Source organism: Aricia agestis, chromosome 8 (assembly GCF_905147365.1).
Source record: "Aricia agestis chromosome 8, ilAriAges1.1, whole genome shotgun sequence".
Lineage (NCBI taxonomy): Eukaryota > Metazoa > Arthropoda > Insecta > Lepidoptera > Lycaenidae > Aricia > Aricia agestis.
Genome location: NC_056413.1, coordinates 12,633,192 through 12,652,200, shown reverse-complemented (window position 1 = coordinate 12,652,200; position 19,009 = coordinate 12,633,192). Strand labels below are relative to the sequence as shown.

General features: G+C 39.4%; 1 protein-coding gene across 1 annotated transcript; it reads right to left on the bottom strand.

Moving 5' to 3' along the window:
- Window positions 1-679: 679 nt before the first annotated feature.
- LOC121729279 (sarcosine dehydrogenase, mitochondrial) lies at window positions 680-17,376 on the bottom strand. Its single transcript, XM_042117741.1, has 16 exons — window positions 17,201-17,376; window positions 14,658-14,768; window positions 13,388-13,530; window positions 11,934-12,146; window positions 11,114-11,237; window positions 10,422-10,630; window positions 9,986-10,169; window positions 9,453-9,543; window positions 7,883-8,135; window positions 7,253-7,372; window positions 6,908-7,050; window positions 6,002-6,107; window positions 5,193-5,341; window positions 2,281-2,552; window positions 1,779-1,945; window positions 680-1,038 (listed from the first exon to the last, which is right to left on the bottom strand). The coding sequence occupies exons 1-16, from the start codon at window positions 17,322-17,324 to the stop codon at window positions 712-714; spliced, it is 2,736 nt and encodes a 911-aa protein (XP_041973675.1). The 5' UTR covers window positions 17,325-17,376; the 3' UTR covers window positions 680-711.
- Between the last annotated feature and the right edge of the window lie 1,633 nt (window positions 17,377-19,009).

Genomic DNA, 19,009 nt, shown 5'->3' with positions numbered 1-19,009 from the left:
AGTTCCAGCCAGTGAGTCGGAACTGTAAGCTGCTGCACGGGATCCAGTGAGTCGGATAGCTGCCGTGCGGGGCCGATGTTACGTGCTGACCAGGAGAGATGTGCTCTGCTTGCTGACCGGTCGGTGTAGTGAGAAAGCCCGATGATGCCGATGCGGAGTCGCCCAGGCCGCGATACATTGCGGCTAGTGGACGAGGTACCCGATGAGGTGATGCTGGCTGGCGCGGTGCGGAAGTGCGGAGAGTGATGATGATGAAGAAGGCGTGTTCAGTCGAGGGTTACCAATGTGGGATATAATATGTGTGGAGGTTAAAGGAAGATCTTCCGACCGAGCGAGGTGGAATGCTCGGTCAGGCCGGAGCCCACGTGATACATTTCAGCTGTCGTATACATACACATGTTCCTTGTAGAGAGTACTCTCTACAAGGAACACGTACACACCCTAAAGTATTATCACTTATTTTTGTTACACATTGTATACTGACGCGCTCAGAAAACTTCGATAGCGCGATGCAGGAATGTTAGGCGAATTGTGGGTACCGCCATAACACTATATTCTATAACGCGACGTAATTTCAGCCTAGTGTGTTTATTAGCGCCTTCCCTTTGCTACAACTACTCTAAACTTATACCTATTATGTACCCTGTTTAATATCTACCAAAAATAATGAAAGAAACACTGATTTAGTACTATTTATTGAGATCAACGAATTCACTCGACGCCACCGGATTTTTCGTTTTGTCCCGCGTGCGGCTCGTGGGTGTTTTCATCCATGCCGAGGTTGCCATAATTTCCCAGCAGCCTTTGACCGTTGGGATCGAATGGGGATTTCAGGTGAAGCTTCGCCTTGTATCTCTTGCCCATGACTTCGATTTCGTACTGGCCCTCTTGGAGGTAGTTTTTAGTGACGATAGATCCTTTGTTGTTGACGTATCCTATGCCTATTGGACAGTCTAGGTGGTAAGCGTAATCTCCTCTCCGAAGGTAACCTACGGGTTCTCCGTTTCTGTAGATAGCTTCTTGCCCGAATAAGGCAACCTGGAAGAATTTAAATTATTCTATGAGCGTCACGAATGTTTCTTACGTATGAATGAAAAAATTGCAAAACTAATTAGATAGGTAACAAAACTTTTTTTTTCTAAGTTAATCCGACTAATTGTCTTACTACTGCAAGAATAAAATATACCTACTTAGCTATTGCGCATCTATCGAAAGCAATCGCGGAAACAAGATAGCAAATGGCCGTGCCAGAGATAAAAAGACAAGTAATGCCAGATTTTTAATTTGTATATTGTGTTCCCGACAAAGTTAATATACCTAGCGGAACAGAGAAACACAGGCCTGAGTAAGCGAGATGTCACTATCAGTAACACTGCGTGGTAAAAAGAGACGTGTACGGGTGTGATACATGACAGCAGCACTCTTTTTTTGACGTCCAGTCGGCACGTGCCGCACGTTGACAATTTAATCTCATAGAAATCATGTTCAATCATGCTTGTGTAAGTGTATACGTACACAATATATTTTTCACACAGATGAAAACCAATTTCGGTTTCGTTTGACAGCTCGAGATTGTTGCTCAATCGAATTTTACTGCATGTATAGTCTGTCAAAAAAGTGGAGAAATTAAAAAGTGGCAACATCTTAGTGTCATCTTTTTTTTCTTAGATAGATTTGAACACTACGATGTTGCCACTTTTTAATTTCTTCACTTTTTTGACAGACTATATTAGTAAAATTATGAGAGCAATTAATATTATTTTTATTGAATTACGAACCTTATCGTCCAATGTGAAGAATGCGTATTTCTTGGTAACTCCATTAGTTCTGGCTTTAGTGACATGTTCATTTCCTATGTATTCACCGCCTTTACGACAAGTAAATCCTAAGTTAGCCTCGATCGGGTTGTCGTCTGTTCGCAGATCACTGTTCCATAGATGGTAGCCTGAAAAGTATAAACATTATTTCACTTAACGTTTTTTAGTGCTCACGTGACATTATAACTGTGCGAGGAGAGGTGTGTAACAAAACATAGTGATAATATTTTAGGGTATGTATCATGAGTCCCCTATAAAGAGTTTGCTGTGGAAGTAGTAGCGCTGAAAGAGTATTTTTTTTTTAATTTTGTATCGGAAAACTCATGACGCTGAGGCGATTGCCTTACAATTCACCAAAAAAAATATTTTTCAGAGCTGCACTTTCACAATGAACTTTATACAGGGGACACATACACACCTTAACGTATTATATCTCTTTGTTTTGTTTTTCAATAAACAGTACCTTTTTCCGCACTAAGCGACGTTAGCGCCCTCCAACCAGCGTTAGTCAGTCCCTTAGCGGAACTCAACGACTTGTATACTTGTATAGCGTGTGATGAGGGAATATGGAGTTCCCAGCCCAACTCCCCAGACCAGGAGACTCTCAGGGCTCTGCACGTGTAAGTTTTGTTGTCGGAGTTGGGCGCCTTGTATATGCGGATGCTGCGGTGCGTGTTGAGCGCGAACGCGTCGTTGGATAGACCGGCGTCGGTGTAGCGTTGTAGGATGCGCTGGCTGAAATACAGTTTATTTTGGTACTATTATTATGCAGTGAGCGACAGTATGCAAGGTCCTTAATAATGGACCTATAGTTTAAGGCTTAGGCCAAACCTACGCGACCAGTGGCTCTACCATAAGTTTAAAGCTATAGTATTTTTCGATACTCGATACCGACTATCGTAAATTTTTAGTATGGCAAATTTTACAGCGCCTGTAGCGGTTACTTGCGGAACTAAAATCGCCATACTAAATATTTACGTAGTCGGTATCGAGTATCGATAAATACTATAGCTTTAAACTCATGGTAGAGCTACTGAGCGACTGCGAAGCGGGAGCGTCTACCGCGCGGCGGACGCTGCCCATGTAATCTTATGGCGCTGTGCACACCTGCGCGTCCTCAACGCGGAATGTTCGCGTCGTCAAAGCCGTACGTGCGCGTCAAGTTGTCAGACGTGTGTTTTGAAGTGTACATAACTAGACTTCTTTTTAAAACCTTTTTTAAATTATTTTGTACAACTCTACCACAACTCTTTAGTTTATGATTTTCTGATTTGTTTACGTCAAGTTTACGTTTTGATAGATTGTGTCATGATATTAAATTAATGCGACTTGACTAGTGTGGACGTGTTTCATTCCTATGCACCTCCCAAATCAAAGCAAGCTTAGTAAGACTCTAATGTTAAGTATGAGGATAACATTACCACAACAATTTAGCATACACCAGAATCCAGATAAAGTCGCGCGTCTCCAGTAACTGTTCATTGATAATGAAGTTTGACGGTTCGCACCGTAGTCGCGCAGGTATGCACGCCCAGTTTCGCGTCGCAGACGCTCCCGTGTCGCGTACCGCGTCCCGCGTCACTACTCACTGACGCGTAGGTTTGTTCAAAGCTTTAATCCTTACGTAGCTGCGTAGGACGAGAGAGACAATTCACAATAATAATATTCTGTTTTGCGTACAACGTATACAAGCAATGTTCTTAACCGCTTATGTAATATATTAGGCAATTTGTAATTATATCATAACAACTACATACAGTTAAGTCACATATAAAGTCATGTTACTACTTACTAATTACTCTGACTTCTGAACAAGATTTAGTTTTTTATGATAATGACAGTCCTTGTATGAAAATCAACGATTGTCGAAAGAAGTTGCGTAGAGATTGAGAGAAAAAATTAAGAAATTTAAAAAACCCCCGCCAAACACCTTTAAAAAGTAATGAAATAATATATTTTACTAAAGTCAGTAAAATAATTCCTAAGTGTAAAATGATATGATAGTCCATAATTGTTGTCACGGTGTGTCGGGGGACCGCCAACAGTGTATTTTGTATCGCCATGTCACTGATTGTCTCGATTTGGTTCGCTGAAAACTGACCCTTAAACTATAATGTTATGGGAAATCAAACATTTACATTAGCGGTCCCCCGACACACCTTGACAACAATAATTATGGACTAACATATCACTTTACACTTAGGAATTATTTAAACTTAAAGTCAGTAAAATATATTATTTCATTACTTTTTAAAGTTGTTTGGCGGGGTTTTTTTTTAAATTTCTTAATTTAATGACGATCTCTGTGGCTCAGTGGTGAGCGCGTTGGTAGCTCAAGCCGGGGATCGCGGGTTCGAATCCCGCCGACGGAACAAAAAGTTTTAAATGTTCCCGGGTCTGGATGTGTATTAAATATGTGTATGATATAATAAAAATCTTAAATATAGTATAAAAGTATTAAATATATTTCCGTTGTCTGGTACCTGTAACACAAGTCCTTTAGGTACTTAGCACGGGGCCAGACTGACGTGGTGAAGCGTCCATAGATATTATTATTATTATTATTAATTTTATTTCATGCTTTTTAAACTTGTGTTGGTTATAGTGCAGAATAATTCCTATCAACAGGATCCCAATGAATACCATCTAGGAATGTCCTTTTGGATGAGGCCGTCAATATGAGTCCAAACATGAAACCTCCACTTTGGGTTCATATGGAGCTCGGCTCCTAAGAATCCAGGTGATGCTGTAGCAGCAGCATGCAAAAATTTATTGGTTATCTACGTCTTACTAGTTGTCTCAATTAAAATGAGCCCACACACGAAACCATTGCTCTAAGTTGGTGAGAAGTTGGGTATCCTATTGATTACCAGGTGATGCTGCAGCACCAGGTCAACTTTCTGTAAATATTCATAAATGTAACGAACTAGAATGCAATAAAGCCCACCAAACCACTGCTAGTTGCTAATAGGCCCTTCACGAACCAGATGAACCGCGATTTTTCAGCACGATGATGATGAACTATAGCTAAGAACACTCTCAATTAAGTCAGCTTCCAAACAAAAAAAACTAGATCAAAATCGGTCCACCCGTTTGGATGCTACGTGCCACAGACAGACAGACAGACAGACCGACCGAGAGATACGTCAAACTTATAACACCCCTCTTTTTTGTCGGGGATTAAAAAACAAGGCCTGGCATCACTTGTCTCTTTCACTCGAGTACAAAACATTGATATCTCGGTCTTACAAAAATCAATAAAAACAATTTATATTCGTGTGAGGGAAAGACAAGTAGCGTAGTGTAATGGACGCCATATTCGGTGGCCTTAACCTTAACCTAATATGATAATATTATGATTGCCAAAGTCCTCACCTGTCAGGTCCGTTAATAGACAATATAGCGAGCTGCTTGGTGACGTCAGTGATGGTGGCTCGCAGCTTGTACTTCTGTATGACGCGGCGCAGCATCGCGCACGCGTGGTTCGCGCTGAAACCGCTCGTCACCACGTAGTAGCCTCGACCCTGGGAAGAGTGCAGTGTAAATGATCCAACTGGAACACTATACTTTTGTGAAATGGATGAGGGGGGGGGGGGGGGACGACGACGACGACACATAGTCGTGGTCAAGACACAAGAACTTATAATTTCATTTTGATTATAATAGAATATACAAGTAAATTTACATAACAAAATCATTTCTTCTTTTACGTCTTAAATAAAATCTAAGTTTAAAAACAAATATAAAATCAGTATGTTTATCAATTTTACTTAGTGGTTCACGTAGTACCCCACCCAACCCAGCCCAGGGGGGGGGGGTCATGAACCCTGTTGTGCAACTATTCTCAGTTTAATATTTACTCCACCAAAATAGCCCGTGTAAATATTTACTCCCGTGTAATTACCTTATTCTTGGATTAGTAGTTGGAAAAACGCAAAACCAGCTTACTCTTAGATTAGGAGACAGTTATACTTGAGTAAAATTTTACTCCAGTTTGGTCGAATCCGTCCTAAGATATAGCAAAATGGGACAGAAAGATGCAACGTTCGATCTTTAGGTAGACGTTATCGAAATACATTTTAGATATACGACTATTGCTCTCGAATTCAGGCAAACACTGATCTGTAGTTTTAACTGTGTTTTTCGCATACTCTCATTTCACGTCCAGTTTTTTTGTCACTAACCTTGAATATGGGCTCGTGCAGTTGTCCGCTGCCGCCGTCCAGTATGCTGACAGTGAGGTCCGCCTCCACACCGCCCTTGTCGTTCAATAGTAGAGAGTATACCACCCTGTGAAAACAATGATACAATGATATGGACAGGCGGACACGTTAAAAAAAACTGGAAGATGTATTTTTTTAATGAAATAAGGGGGCAAACGAGTAAACGGGTCACCTGATGGAAAGCAACTTCCGTCGCCCATGGACACTCGCAGCATCAGAAGAGCTGCAGGTGCGTTGCCGGCCTTTTAAGAGGGAATAGGGTAATAGGGGAGGGTAGGGAAGGGAATAGGGGAGGGTAGGGAAGGGAATAGGGGAGGGTAGGGAAGGAATAGGAGAGGGTAGGGAAGGTAAAAGGATAGGGTATTGGGCCTCCGGTAAACTCACTCACTCGACGAAACACATCGCAAGCGCTGTTTCACGCCGGTTTTCTGTGAGCCCGTGGTATTTCTCCGGTCTAGACGGCCCATTCGTGCCGAAGCATGGCTCTCCCACGGAAATTTATTTCGTTTTGTGTGTATGTAGCGTGCCCGCACTTCGCGTGCACGCAACGAAAACTTCGCCAGCGCAGCGTGATTTCCTGGCGTTCTAAAGTGAGCTCGTAACGTTATCGTGGATATTAATTCCTTGTGGTGGAGCTAATTGTAGCGTCTGGTAAGATGACCTTAACGCCGATTGAAACTTGAACTTAAAGTGTGTGTTAGTACTCCACCAGGTCACAAAGATGGCGTCGCTGTCGCCGGCCACGTTAAGGTTTTCGGCAGCTCTTGCCTTATATGTATCATGGCAGAAGACAAGCACAGACATGTTAAGCATGGCGGACGCGTCACAACATGCCGGCGCGTGACGTCACAACATGGCGGTACTCACTTGTTTTCGGTGTTGGCCAGGTCGGCGGTGAAGGCGAGGCCGGCGACGCGCTGCGCGTCCGGCCCCGTGAGGTAGAACTTGCCGTAGTACGACATGTTGAACATAGCCGCTGCATTCCGACAAGCTAGGGCTTCTTTGCCGATCTGTAAATTGGTAAGATTATAATTATTTTATTTCTCCATTATAAAAGCACACCAACAAAGAAATTATTTGCAGATGACGAGTGACGACATAAAAAGACCAAAATAACGGTCCGCCATTTAGCTAACCAATTTCTTAGATTGTACTCGATGAAGTATAAACATAATACCGCAATATAACAGTTACAACATAAATATCACTCACAAGGTCGTGATGTTTGGAGAAGCCGAAGGTGTAGTCGCCCTTGACGACGTCCTCGTATCGCTGGTCCAGGTTTCTCGGGTAATCATTAGTACCGCCCCAGTCGTACTGTTGCACTCTGATCTGTAATATACTTTTTTTAATCTTATCTGTAAGTTATAACTTGATCCTCTGTCTGGCTTAATATCTGACCTATCAAGTTAGATTTTTTTTTAAATTGCCTATAAATTATTTCAATTTGATTTTTTTTAAGTTATTTGAATGATCTTTTTATTCTGTGAATAAATTATTCACTGCAAGTTACTTCTTTCTAGCGCGTACTTCTTTAAAACGTCCAGTAAATAAAACGTAATCTGCACGTAAAGCAACGCCACCACAGGCCAGCCTGGCTTGTAGGCATCCAGTTCATCTCGCCATCTTTTGGAGGCCGTCCACGGCGGCGTCGTCCGTCCACTGGTACCCACTCTGTGGTGACCCTTGCCCAACGGTCAGGATGCATGCGGCTGGTATGACCCGCCCAGTCCCACTTTAATTTTGCAGCTTTCATGCCGACGTCTTTAACACCTGTTTTGGAGCACAGCGTGCTATTTTTTATTCGGTTACATATTAAATGTAAGTTATTCAACTACCCACCTTCTCGCCCGGCAGGTAGAAGCCAGGTCTCTCCCAGCCAGCCCTCACTTGCATCACCGCTCCATCTTCCACCAGCTCTTGGTGTAGAGCATCGTGGCTGCAGTCTCTCCCGGCCAGCGGCTCATCATGAGGGAACACTATGCTGTAGTTGCGGACGTACGCCTCATGACTGCTCTCTCGGACCCAGTGAGCACGTGACATCTGACCTTGAGTGAAGCGGGCTATGTCGAATGTGAACATGTTGTAGTGCGGTCTGAAATGTGTAAATATAATTAGATATCTTCATCTTAGCCTTTTTTTTATTTGGGGGCAAACGAGCAGACGGGTCACCTGGCAACTACCGTCGCCAATGGACACTCAAAAGAAAAGTTGTAGACGTACGCAAGTGCAAAGGCGAAAAGGTTTAACACAATTTTTTAAACCTATAAATAAGAAACATACTACGATGGATAAAAAAATCAGTCTAGCAACATAATACCAATTTATCAACAGAGGTCTGCAGTGTGATAACCCTAACATAAGGGTGAATGTCCCGCAAATATATACGTATTTAAATATCACTTATATAAACAACTAGTCACACTAATATTATAAATGCGAAAGTGTGTCTGTCCGTTACCTTTTCACCCCCAAACTACTGTACCATACGGGACAGGACATATTTATTAGGATACTTTTAGTACCGGAAAAAGGTGCGGTTCCCGCGCGATAAACTAATTTCGGCGCAACGGAGTTGCGGGCATCATCCATTAAGTAAAAAAGTTTCGAAGTCCATTAGCAAGAAGTATAGCTATGGCGGTTCTTGAGATACAGCTTGGAGACAGACAGATGGACAGACCACGAAGTCTTCGGGACCCTATTACTGAGACTTCGTAAACCCTAAAAACCGTCCTTGAAATAAAAACTTTTTTCTGTCCGATGCAGTTTAAATTCCTTACTCTCGGAAATATCAATGCTTAATTATATTCTCTTGTGTATTCATTCGAACATATATGTAGTGTATTCACTATTCAGTATGCTAGGTCCGCTATACTCAACCTGCGGCCCGCCCGACGTTATCAGTGGCCCGCGTTAAGTTCCACCATTTCGAAGTTCAAGCCTACCGGCAAAATAGTGCATAGTCGTCGTGAAAGTCGTGAAAATGTTTGCCCTATTAAATCGCTATTAAGCGCAATTTTTAAGAACTGAATTTTTTAAACCAAAAAATATTGCGGCCCACGATACGAAGACCAAAACTTGTATGTGGCATGTATAAAAAAGGTTGAGGTACCATACTTGTGCTAGCAGCTAGGTGATAGTCAGTCAAGACAATATGCGGGGCTACAATGGTCGTATAGCAATTCCTCTCAATCAATTCACAAAATGAATTGTCAAAACTGTCAGTCACGAATGTCAAATTAGTACGAATATAAACCAATTGAATTGGTCAAACGAATGTCAAATTAGTACGAATTAAGACCGATTGAATTGGTCTAAATTTGACATTCGTGACTTTCACAGTTTTGACAATTCATTTTGTGAATTGATTGAGAAGAATTGCTATACGACCATTTTAGCCCCGCAGATCTACCTTCCGCTTATGATCCATTCAGCCATTTGTATCGCCGTACCGGCAGAGAACATCATACCCGCAGAGTTGTAGCCGCAGTTGTGGTATAGACCTACAAAAATAAAGTAATATGAAACATTAACTTGTAAACATACCAAAGAAGTATGGATCATTTCCCGATAACAATTTGCCGCTAACTTCACACCCGTACTGTACATAAAAGCAGTCTGAAGTTTCAAAATTAAAAAAAAATTACCCTCCTGAGTCATTATTTTACCGCTAGCTCAAAGCTAAAGGGATTAGGGAACGACTGCAGAAGTTGCTAGAAACTGAATCAAATTGGACTTTCCCAACCCAACCACTATTGAGCCGCTAACTTCACACTGATTAAACGGTATAATGTTAACAGTTATATAAATACACAGTCTGAGGTACTCTCTTAGTTTGTGGTTTAACGCCTAAAAAATTTTCAGTAAACAAACCCAATCAAATCCAAATATCTTTCTAACATTTGCTCCTAACTTCACTATAATACACAATCAGTCTTAACATACCGAACAAGTTAGGATCCTCTCCCAGCAGTGGTTTGTGGTCTGGCGTGAAGGACTCCGGCCCACATACGGTACTCTTGATGCCCACTGTGCCCAACTTGGGACAGAGGTTGGCGGCGCTCTGCATGTGGACATTGAACACGTCCCAGTCCAACTCGTATAGATGGAACTGGATGTTGTCTGGGACCTTTAAAACGATTGAATATTAACATTAATTTAGTGATGTTTAACGTAAGCATATTACACAGAACGGTATTTTTCAATCTTTTCAATTATAACCATCGGTTCGGACGTCGGGAACTAACCAGACTTCTCGCCGGGTTAGTTCCCGAACCGGTGGTAGACATCTTAGTTTCTACGTTCTTTCTACGACGTTCAAAAAGTGATAAGATACCTATTTTGAATAAAAATATATTTTATTTTTTATTTAGTTGCGTACCTGATCCAATATAATGGGGTTGTTCTCGTATCCGCCTATCTGGCAGGTCTCGCCCTGTATCTTGATGTACAGGCTCACGTCGTGGTCTCTGATGTTGGGGCAGTTCCGTATCTCAGGCACGGCGTCGGACACCACGTACGCGTGCTTGAACGGTATTAGCGGGAGGGAGGGGATGCCGGCGAAACGAGCGATACGGGGACCCCACGCACCTAGAAGGTAGATGCATTTTTTAACTATACAAAAAAAAATGGCATTAACCTGTAAATTAAACATTAATTATCAGATAAACTGATTTGTAGGCAGATGTCGGACATATGTTGTGTGGTCGGATTTTGTGTTACCAAATAACCACCTCTATACATAACTCGACCAAATAATCATCACACAAATCACGTCGTCTATTATCATTTATTAGTCGCCATTACGGACAGCATGGGTATGCTTAGTAAAGACTTGTGTTACGGCAATCATAAAACAGATTTATATTTAGTTTATTATATTATTTTGTTAAATATTTCGTAGTAATTTACTCATCGCTCCTTATGTCTCTTATTTGCACAAGAATACATAACTGTAACGGTTTGAGAAGTGAAGTGGCTATAGGACAGAAACTTTCGAAATATTAGTATGGATATTCCTATGTAAATATTAGTATGGGTATTCCTTAGAAATTGATCATAAAAAGAACATACCTCCACAGTTAACCACGCATTTGGTTTTAATGAAGCCCTTGTCAGTGTGTACCCCCGTCACCTCCTTGTTACCCAGAATGTTGTGAGCGTAGTGTACGTCTATGACGGGGCAGTCCTCGTATACCTGAAAATATACATCATAATATAATATAACAGCTATAGTATAATCGCGGCATAAAGAAGGCAGTGGATGTTGTGTACAAATGTGTAAGTAGACCAAGAAAACATAGAAAAGATGTATAAAAATTATACTGCCGAGAGGTATGATTTATGAACTGAAATATAAAAGCTACTTTATAGTAGTAGTAGCTAGTAGGCATAGTGTCGCAATTCCCAAACCACAATCAATTATGGTTGTTGAATTGCGGTTGTCTATTTGACACGATAGACCCTAAGGCTACATCGCAGCACCTGCCGGGCTAGCACGCCAACCAGTAGAAATGCGAAAGTATGGACAAACTGTGGACATAAACTTAAGGTGCCGTTCCGATCTTTACCGCGGCTAATCGCGACCGACAAAAATTCAATTAAAATGCCACTTTATGACAGACTATAATATATATCTCATTAAAAGTAGGATATTATTTTAATTTTTAGGACTATAGTCTTAATAAAGTGGAATTTTAATTGAATTTTTCGGAACGAAAAAAGATCGGAACTTCACCTTAACTTTATCTCCACAGTTTGTCTATACTTTCGCATTTCTACTGGTGGCCGTGCTAGCTCGGCTGGTGGCAAATAGAATTTCAACAACCCTCATTCAGCGTGAATTAACAGACAAATAGACACACTTCACATTTATACACAAGTATCAATTTACCTTTCCTCCATTCTTAGTAGCCGCTTTGACCAGTGCGTTGCAAGCCATGGACGGATCGATAGTGCCGTCTTGCGGCGAGTAGAGCGCCATCTTGAAAACCGACGGGTCCAGAAGAGGGAAGAGTTTCTGTGCGTCTTTGGGCGCAAGCACCTCGCTGGGTATCCCCATGGCCTTGCCGAGTGTGTGCAGTCGCATGTACTCTTCTGTTCGCACCTGTAAATTATATAGGTAGAGTTATGTACAGTTCGGTCATAAAATATCGTACATACCATCAAGGAAATTGATTCCTAGGCAGTTGACAGACCAACGTCATTTGGTCGGATCATGTCAATTCAATGTTAATTGTGATCTGTTGGCTGGCTTTGATGTAACGCGACCAAACTACGTAGGTCCCTCATCTGCATAGGAATCAACTTCTCTAATAGTACATTATTTTAAAACTATTTACACGCGTTTATGTGTTCGCGTTCATGCATAAAGCCAATAGCAATGTATTCTTGTAACACTGAAGAGGAAATATATAAAAAAATTATAAAGTGGAAAATAATTTTTTTGTTAGTCTTTTACACGACTTTTCCAATTAATAATACAAAAACGAAATATTATATAGCATATCCAATATCTTGTTAAAATATTTTTATTATTATAAGGATAAAAATGTAACATCTCTGTACACGCACTTTACACAGTGAGTATCTTTTTATGAGGAGGATTTAGGCCTTAGGGGATTAGAATCATTTAAAATAAAATAATAAAAATAAAAATTGTTTTATTTCCGAATAGATTTGTAACAAATACTTTCAGAACGTTGATGCTAATGGTGCCTACCACCGGTTCGGGAACCATCCCGGCGAGAAGAACCAGCGTAAGAAACTCGCACCGGGTCCCACTTTTTACCAAAAAAGTGAGAAAAAAAAATAATCTTTTTAAAATAAAATTTACAATTGTAACTTAAAATTATACAATGTCAACATCCATAATTGTAAGTCATAATATAATAATGTAGAAGTAGCCTTGCAAGGAGCCATCCTACTCCCAAGATGTGCCATCGTTTATGAAATCATTGACCTTGTAATAGGCTTTAGCACACAAACGTTCTTTGACTACTTTTTTAAATTTATTAATGGAAAGATTTTTAACGTTTTCTGGGATTTTATTGTACAGGCGTATACATTGACCTTTAAATGATTTACTAACTTTACTAAGTCTGATCATCGGCAAATCCAGCTTGTGCTTATTTCTGATGTTCCTACAATGAATGTCACTTTTAGCTTTAAATTTACTTATATTTTTTCTAACATATATTACATTATCCAAAATGTATTGAGAAGCAACAGTTAGAATACCAATTTCTTTAAATTTATCTCTCAGAGATTCAAAAGAAGACATTTCCTATATGATATACAGTTCGTTAACCGAGGACATGATGACAAATTTTGCTATGATTCTCATACCTTACTCCTAGATATGAACATGCCGCCATTGTTGATCCAGCCGGCGTAATCTCCGGTCTCCTTCTCCAGGCTGCTGTACACATCTCTGGAGTCCTGCAGCAGACGCACTTCAAGGTCACACGGTCGGAGCGACCATACTAGACCTGAAAAATTATTAAAATGTTTAAGATGATTGCTGCGTTGAAGAAATATGTTCGGCACCTATTTATAAAACGTTTATATATCTATATCTACATTTAAATAATTACCTATAGTCCGTCAAGAAGGTGAAGAAATTAAAAAGTGGCAACATCGTAGTGTCATCCCTTTTTCTTAGATTGATTTGAAAGGGATGAGACTACGATGTTGCTTTTTAATTTCTTCACTTTCTTGACAGACTATACTTGGTTTCTACTGATACCAACTTTCACTATTTATAAGGGATTTAAGTTTGTACGAGATTAAATATCATATTTTTTTCTCGTTTTTCATAGTTAAGTAAGACAAGGCATAACAATATGGTGATATGGTATATCAACAAATCGACAAACGTTTATCAGTAATTGGTACTGCAAGTTGATCTTAGTGTTTAATGAAACTTTATCTAAAATCAGAGGTTACAAGCTGACCAAAAATATTGTATTTAGATAACTATATTATTTGACAAAACGTGATACACTTAGGTTGAGGCGTAAACGACAAAGATAGATTACAAATCGCGATAGTTAGTTTTTAATTCTACCAAAATTTTCAAGCACTGACATGATATATTTTTCTGACTCACACTTTTTAACAAGAGTAGTGCAGAACAGCCCTGGATTTTTTTTATGAAAGAAGGGGGCAAACGAGCAAACCCGTCACCTGATGGAAAGCAACTTCCGTCGTCGCCGGGGAGGGTAGGGATGGGAAGGGAAGGCAATTGGGCCTCCGGCAAACTCACAGACTCACAATTTTACGCCCCCGCTCACGTTCATAAAAATATGAACGTGAGCGGGGGCGTACCTAAAGGAGAACTGTCAAAAATGTCGTTTTTGTATGATGGCAGCGTTAGTTCCTTTTTTCGCCACGTTCATATAAAGCCTTGTCGACCTGTAGACATGAATTGCAAGCAGAGTGACCATTATGCAATTTTAAGAAAATCAATCATATTACGATTCATATTATGATTCTACAAAGCAACCATTTTAGCCCCGCTGATTGGCCTCTCCATTCCGAGTTCCGAAATTTTGAAGCTCCCATAGCATTTTAACCGCTTAAGGTTTGTTTACAGCTGATGTATGATAATGCTAACCAGCAGTATGCCAAGTTGTCCCGCTGGTCAGCTTGTGTCTCTCCAACAGCACCGCGTTGACGCCGCGCTTGCTGAGCTGGTACAGGGTGTTGCAGCCCGCTATACCACCACCTGTAATAAATATTTTGTTAAGCATAGTATTTAGTAGTCACTAGTCATTTATTATGAAGAATATTATAGATACTTCGTATTGTTTCCACTAACACTACACGATCTTGTAAACTTTTGAATGTGAGGTCAATTTTGAAGACCATGTAGCTATACATAATTTATAGTGTTAGGTACACTTTATTTATTTGTCTAAAGCTTTAATGGAACCGGTACATAATATTTCTAATTCTTTTTTTGAAATATTTTCAATACTTGCGTATTATTTTTTTACTTACTTCATTTATTTTTTATATAGATTTATATAGATAGATTTTTTTTATGAAATAAGGGGGCAAACGAGCAAACGGGTCACCTGATGGAAAGCAACTTACGTCGCCCATGGACACTCGCAGCATCAGAAGAGCTGCAGGTGCGTCGCCGGCCTTTTAAGAGGGAACAGGGTAATAGGGGAGGGTAGGGATGGGAAGGGAGTAGGGGAGGGTAGGGTAGGGGATTGGGCCTCCGGTAAACTCACTCACTCGGCGAAACACTAGCGCTGTTTCACGCCGGTTTTCTGTGAGAACGTGGTATTTATCCGGTCGAGCCGGCCCATTCGTGCCGAAGCATGGCTCTCCCACGTATAAATTATTACTTTAGTATTAAGTTTTTTAATACACGATTGTATTAAAAAACTTTTGAAAAGTTTCAAATACGAAATAAAAACTTTATCACAACTTTATATACTTACTGTAATATTATTATATAGAAAATGAGCGGACTTTATTATTTAGAAGATGAGCGGAAATGTAACTTATTAATGAAATTATTATTATAGTGATAAGATAATCGCGCTATGCTATATAAAATTATTGTAAACAATTACTATACAGAGTAAAAGGCAAATGTTGTTATGTACCGACATTGTTACTATAATAACCCCCACACCGGTTTCGGTGACGGTGGCCGGTTTCATTGAAAACCAGCCCCCGTAGACAAGTGGCAAAACGCTAACGCTAACGCTAGCGCTACAAAATGTGTGGATTTGACATTAGTATTCGCTAGCGAAGCGATGACTTATGTCAAATCGCATACATTTTGTAGCGCTAGCATTAGCGTTAGCGCTTTGCCACTTGTCTACAGGCCCAGGCCAGTTACGCAGGAGTAATTTTATAGTGCCCAAGTGTGTGCAGTACACAAGAGCACTCTCTATTCCTTTACTCTCATAACCCAGTGGAACGGAAGACCGAGAAGACCGGCGAGAGTTCTACAGGTACGAAGTTACAGGTACGAAGCAGTCTTAACGTCAACAACCTCTGCAGCTTCATCTCGGGGGCTGCTGTCCGTCATGTGTGCGTTGCGACGCCACAGCGCGCCGTGTGAACACCTTGGTTATAGTAGGGGAGGACGCGCTCATTTTTAAAGTCATTTCATATCGAGCGAAAATCGTAACAATAATACTATTCTATTAATACATAAGAGTTTTGATCGTCAGCTACTGCAGTATGGGTGGAATAAAAATTGAGAGTATCTCAAAGTTGTTGTTGGGAATCGTATTGAATTGACATTAAAAAGATCCCAATTCGCACCCAATAAAGGTCATATTTAGATTATACACGTTTAGGTTTTAAAGTAAAATGTATATAATTCTTCTTCACAAATATTGACTATCGAATTAATTACTTAAAATTGCTGTGAGACAATTTTATGGTCAATTCAAACGAAAATCGCCGTCAGCTGAATATTTGCAGGTGGAAATGTCGTCTACGCGACGCCCTAGGATACATTGAGCGCGAAGTAGGGCTATATTGGTTATAGCTTATATCGCTGGCTGACGGGCTTTCCACCCGCATATTAACGACTGACGGTGGTCTTTATTATTAAAAAGGTATCAACATTCACCTGTATAAATTTTGTACGGTATGAAATGACTTTATATTTTAATTTTTTTAACATAGTTCAGTAACGCGACTGACGTTAAATCCCCCGTCTGCGATACGGCTGACGGTGCATTTTTGGTTAAGCATGACCTCAATAATCATCCATAAAAATTTCATTCGGTATAAAATCACTTTTCGCAAAACTACTAAACCGATTGTCACGACCTCCGAGTCAAGAGCCACGCTCTTAACCACTGGACCACGGAGGCGTTCAATGTGTGTTACTGTAGTATATTATATTATGGTCAAAATACCTTACTACTGGCTTATGTGCATAAACGTTTATTAAAATTTAATTTCGACATATTATATATTTTGACAAAACGCCCAATGTGTACCGGGCTTGAGTCTACCTTATTCTACAACGCGAATTTTGGAGGCTATAGCTTTTATGTGTCTTCATACTTACAGGCTTCACTTTTTATTAGACAAAACTCTATAAACTATTTGTCTTTTCTCTTCCTACTTTTTTTTTAGTCTAATTCTACAAATTAAAACAAAAGAAAAATAACTTACCAATAATAACGACATCGGCAGAACTCACTACATCGGTACTCGCAAACTTCTTCTCGACCCTAAAACTTTTTAAATAATTATTAACCTTACACCTAATACCGGCATCTTTTATAACTTTAAACATATTTACAGTGCGTCTTGTGCAGAAGCGCAAGAGTGAATAACTTACAAAATAACATCACGACACTTATCTAATTTCCTTACGTCAAAGGTTAAAAGTTTATCAAAACCGATAAATATCTTTTAAGCTAAGGCTTAAGACAGAAAGGGAAATGAAAATGTGACTTACAATATATATTAATATATTTACAATAATTATCTTTACAATACAAACAATATAAAATTGTTAATTAACATAGTAAACATTGCGTCAATGCGGGTTTAGTAAACGACTTTTCGCTGCTTATAAATAAACAAGTCATTATAATATCTAAATTATATGATAGAGTATAAACAAGCACAATCTCCGGCGTTTTGTTTTTAATATTGTTAAAGAGGACTTTACGAAATGAAAAACTAATTATGCAACTTTTATAATGGAAGCAAATTCTTTACTTGAATAAAACATCAACTACTTTTTACTATAACAGTGCTATGGCGCCTTAGGGAAAAGCTTTAAAAACTTCAAAACCGAATAATAATCATTCTGCATAATATCTCTGTAAGTAACGCACAAATGTATGTTCAGTCCATAAAGTTAATATACCTAGCAGAATAGAGAAACAAAGGCCTGAGCAAGAGAGATTTCACTATCAGTAACACTGCGTGGTAAAAAGAGACGTGTGATACATGACAGCAGCACTCTTTTTTTGACGTCCAGTCGGCACGTGCCGCACGTTGACAATTTAAATCTCATAGATTTCATGTTCAATCTTGCTTGTGTAAGTGTATACGTACACAAATTTTCACACAGATAAAAACTAATTTTAGTTACGTTTGACAGCTCGAGATTGTTGCTCTATTCCGCTAGGTATATTAACTTTATGGTTCAGTTTCAAATAATATGTTTGTGAAGAATTAATCTAAGCTGACTCAAGTGTGAGGTAGAGCTGAGCTTAAACTTTGAACTAGACTTAGTTCAAAGTTTAAGCTCAGCTCTACCCAAATCGCTACAAAGTGAATTCTTGATCAATAATAATCATCTTTATCGCGATTTTTAACCGACTTTGAAAAAGGAGAAAGTTATATGTTCGGTCGTGGATTTTTTTATGGAAGAGAAGGAATGAACCCAAAACATAATATTATACATTTTTCCCGCGGTTAGCAGTAGGCAGTAGCTTACGCCCACGAATCTGTCCAGTAGTTTCAAAGCTTTGCAGATTGAATAATGTAAATTAACTATTATATTTTCCTCTTTATATATTAGTACAAAAGTATAAACAAAATTAAAAATAATACATTTGAAATAACAAGTTCTATTTTCTACTGTCAGTGCACATCAAATATTTATTTCTAAATGTACAGTAATTAAAATAATTAAATTCATGTCTTAAAAAATTAAGCCTCTCCTTATATATTGCTTTATTTAGTGCTGATTTTTTGGTTCTCATTTATAGTAGTACTATAATACAACTTTTTAGGTTAGAGAAAATTTTCTAGAACATAATATTATTACTATACTTATCCTGGTCACCAACAACAACCTCCCTAATAATAAAAAAATATATATTACACACTGAATCTCCATACTAATATTATAAATGCGAAAGTGTATTTTGTCTGCCGGTCTGTCTGTTACCTCTTCATGTCCAAACCGCTGAACTGATTTTGCTGATGTTTGGTATGGAGATACTTTCGAGTCCTGGGAAA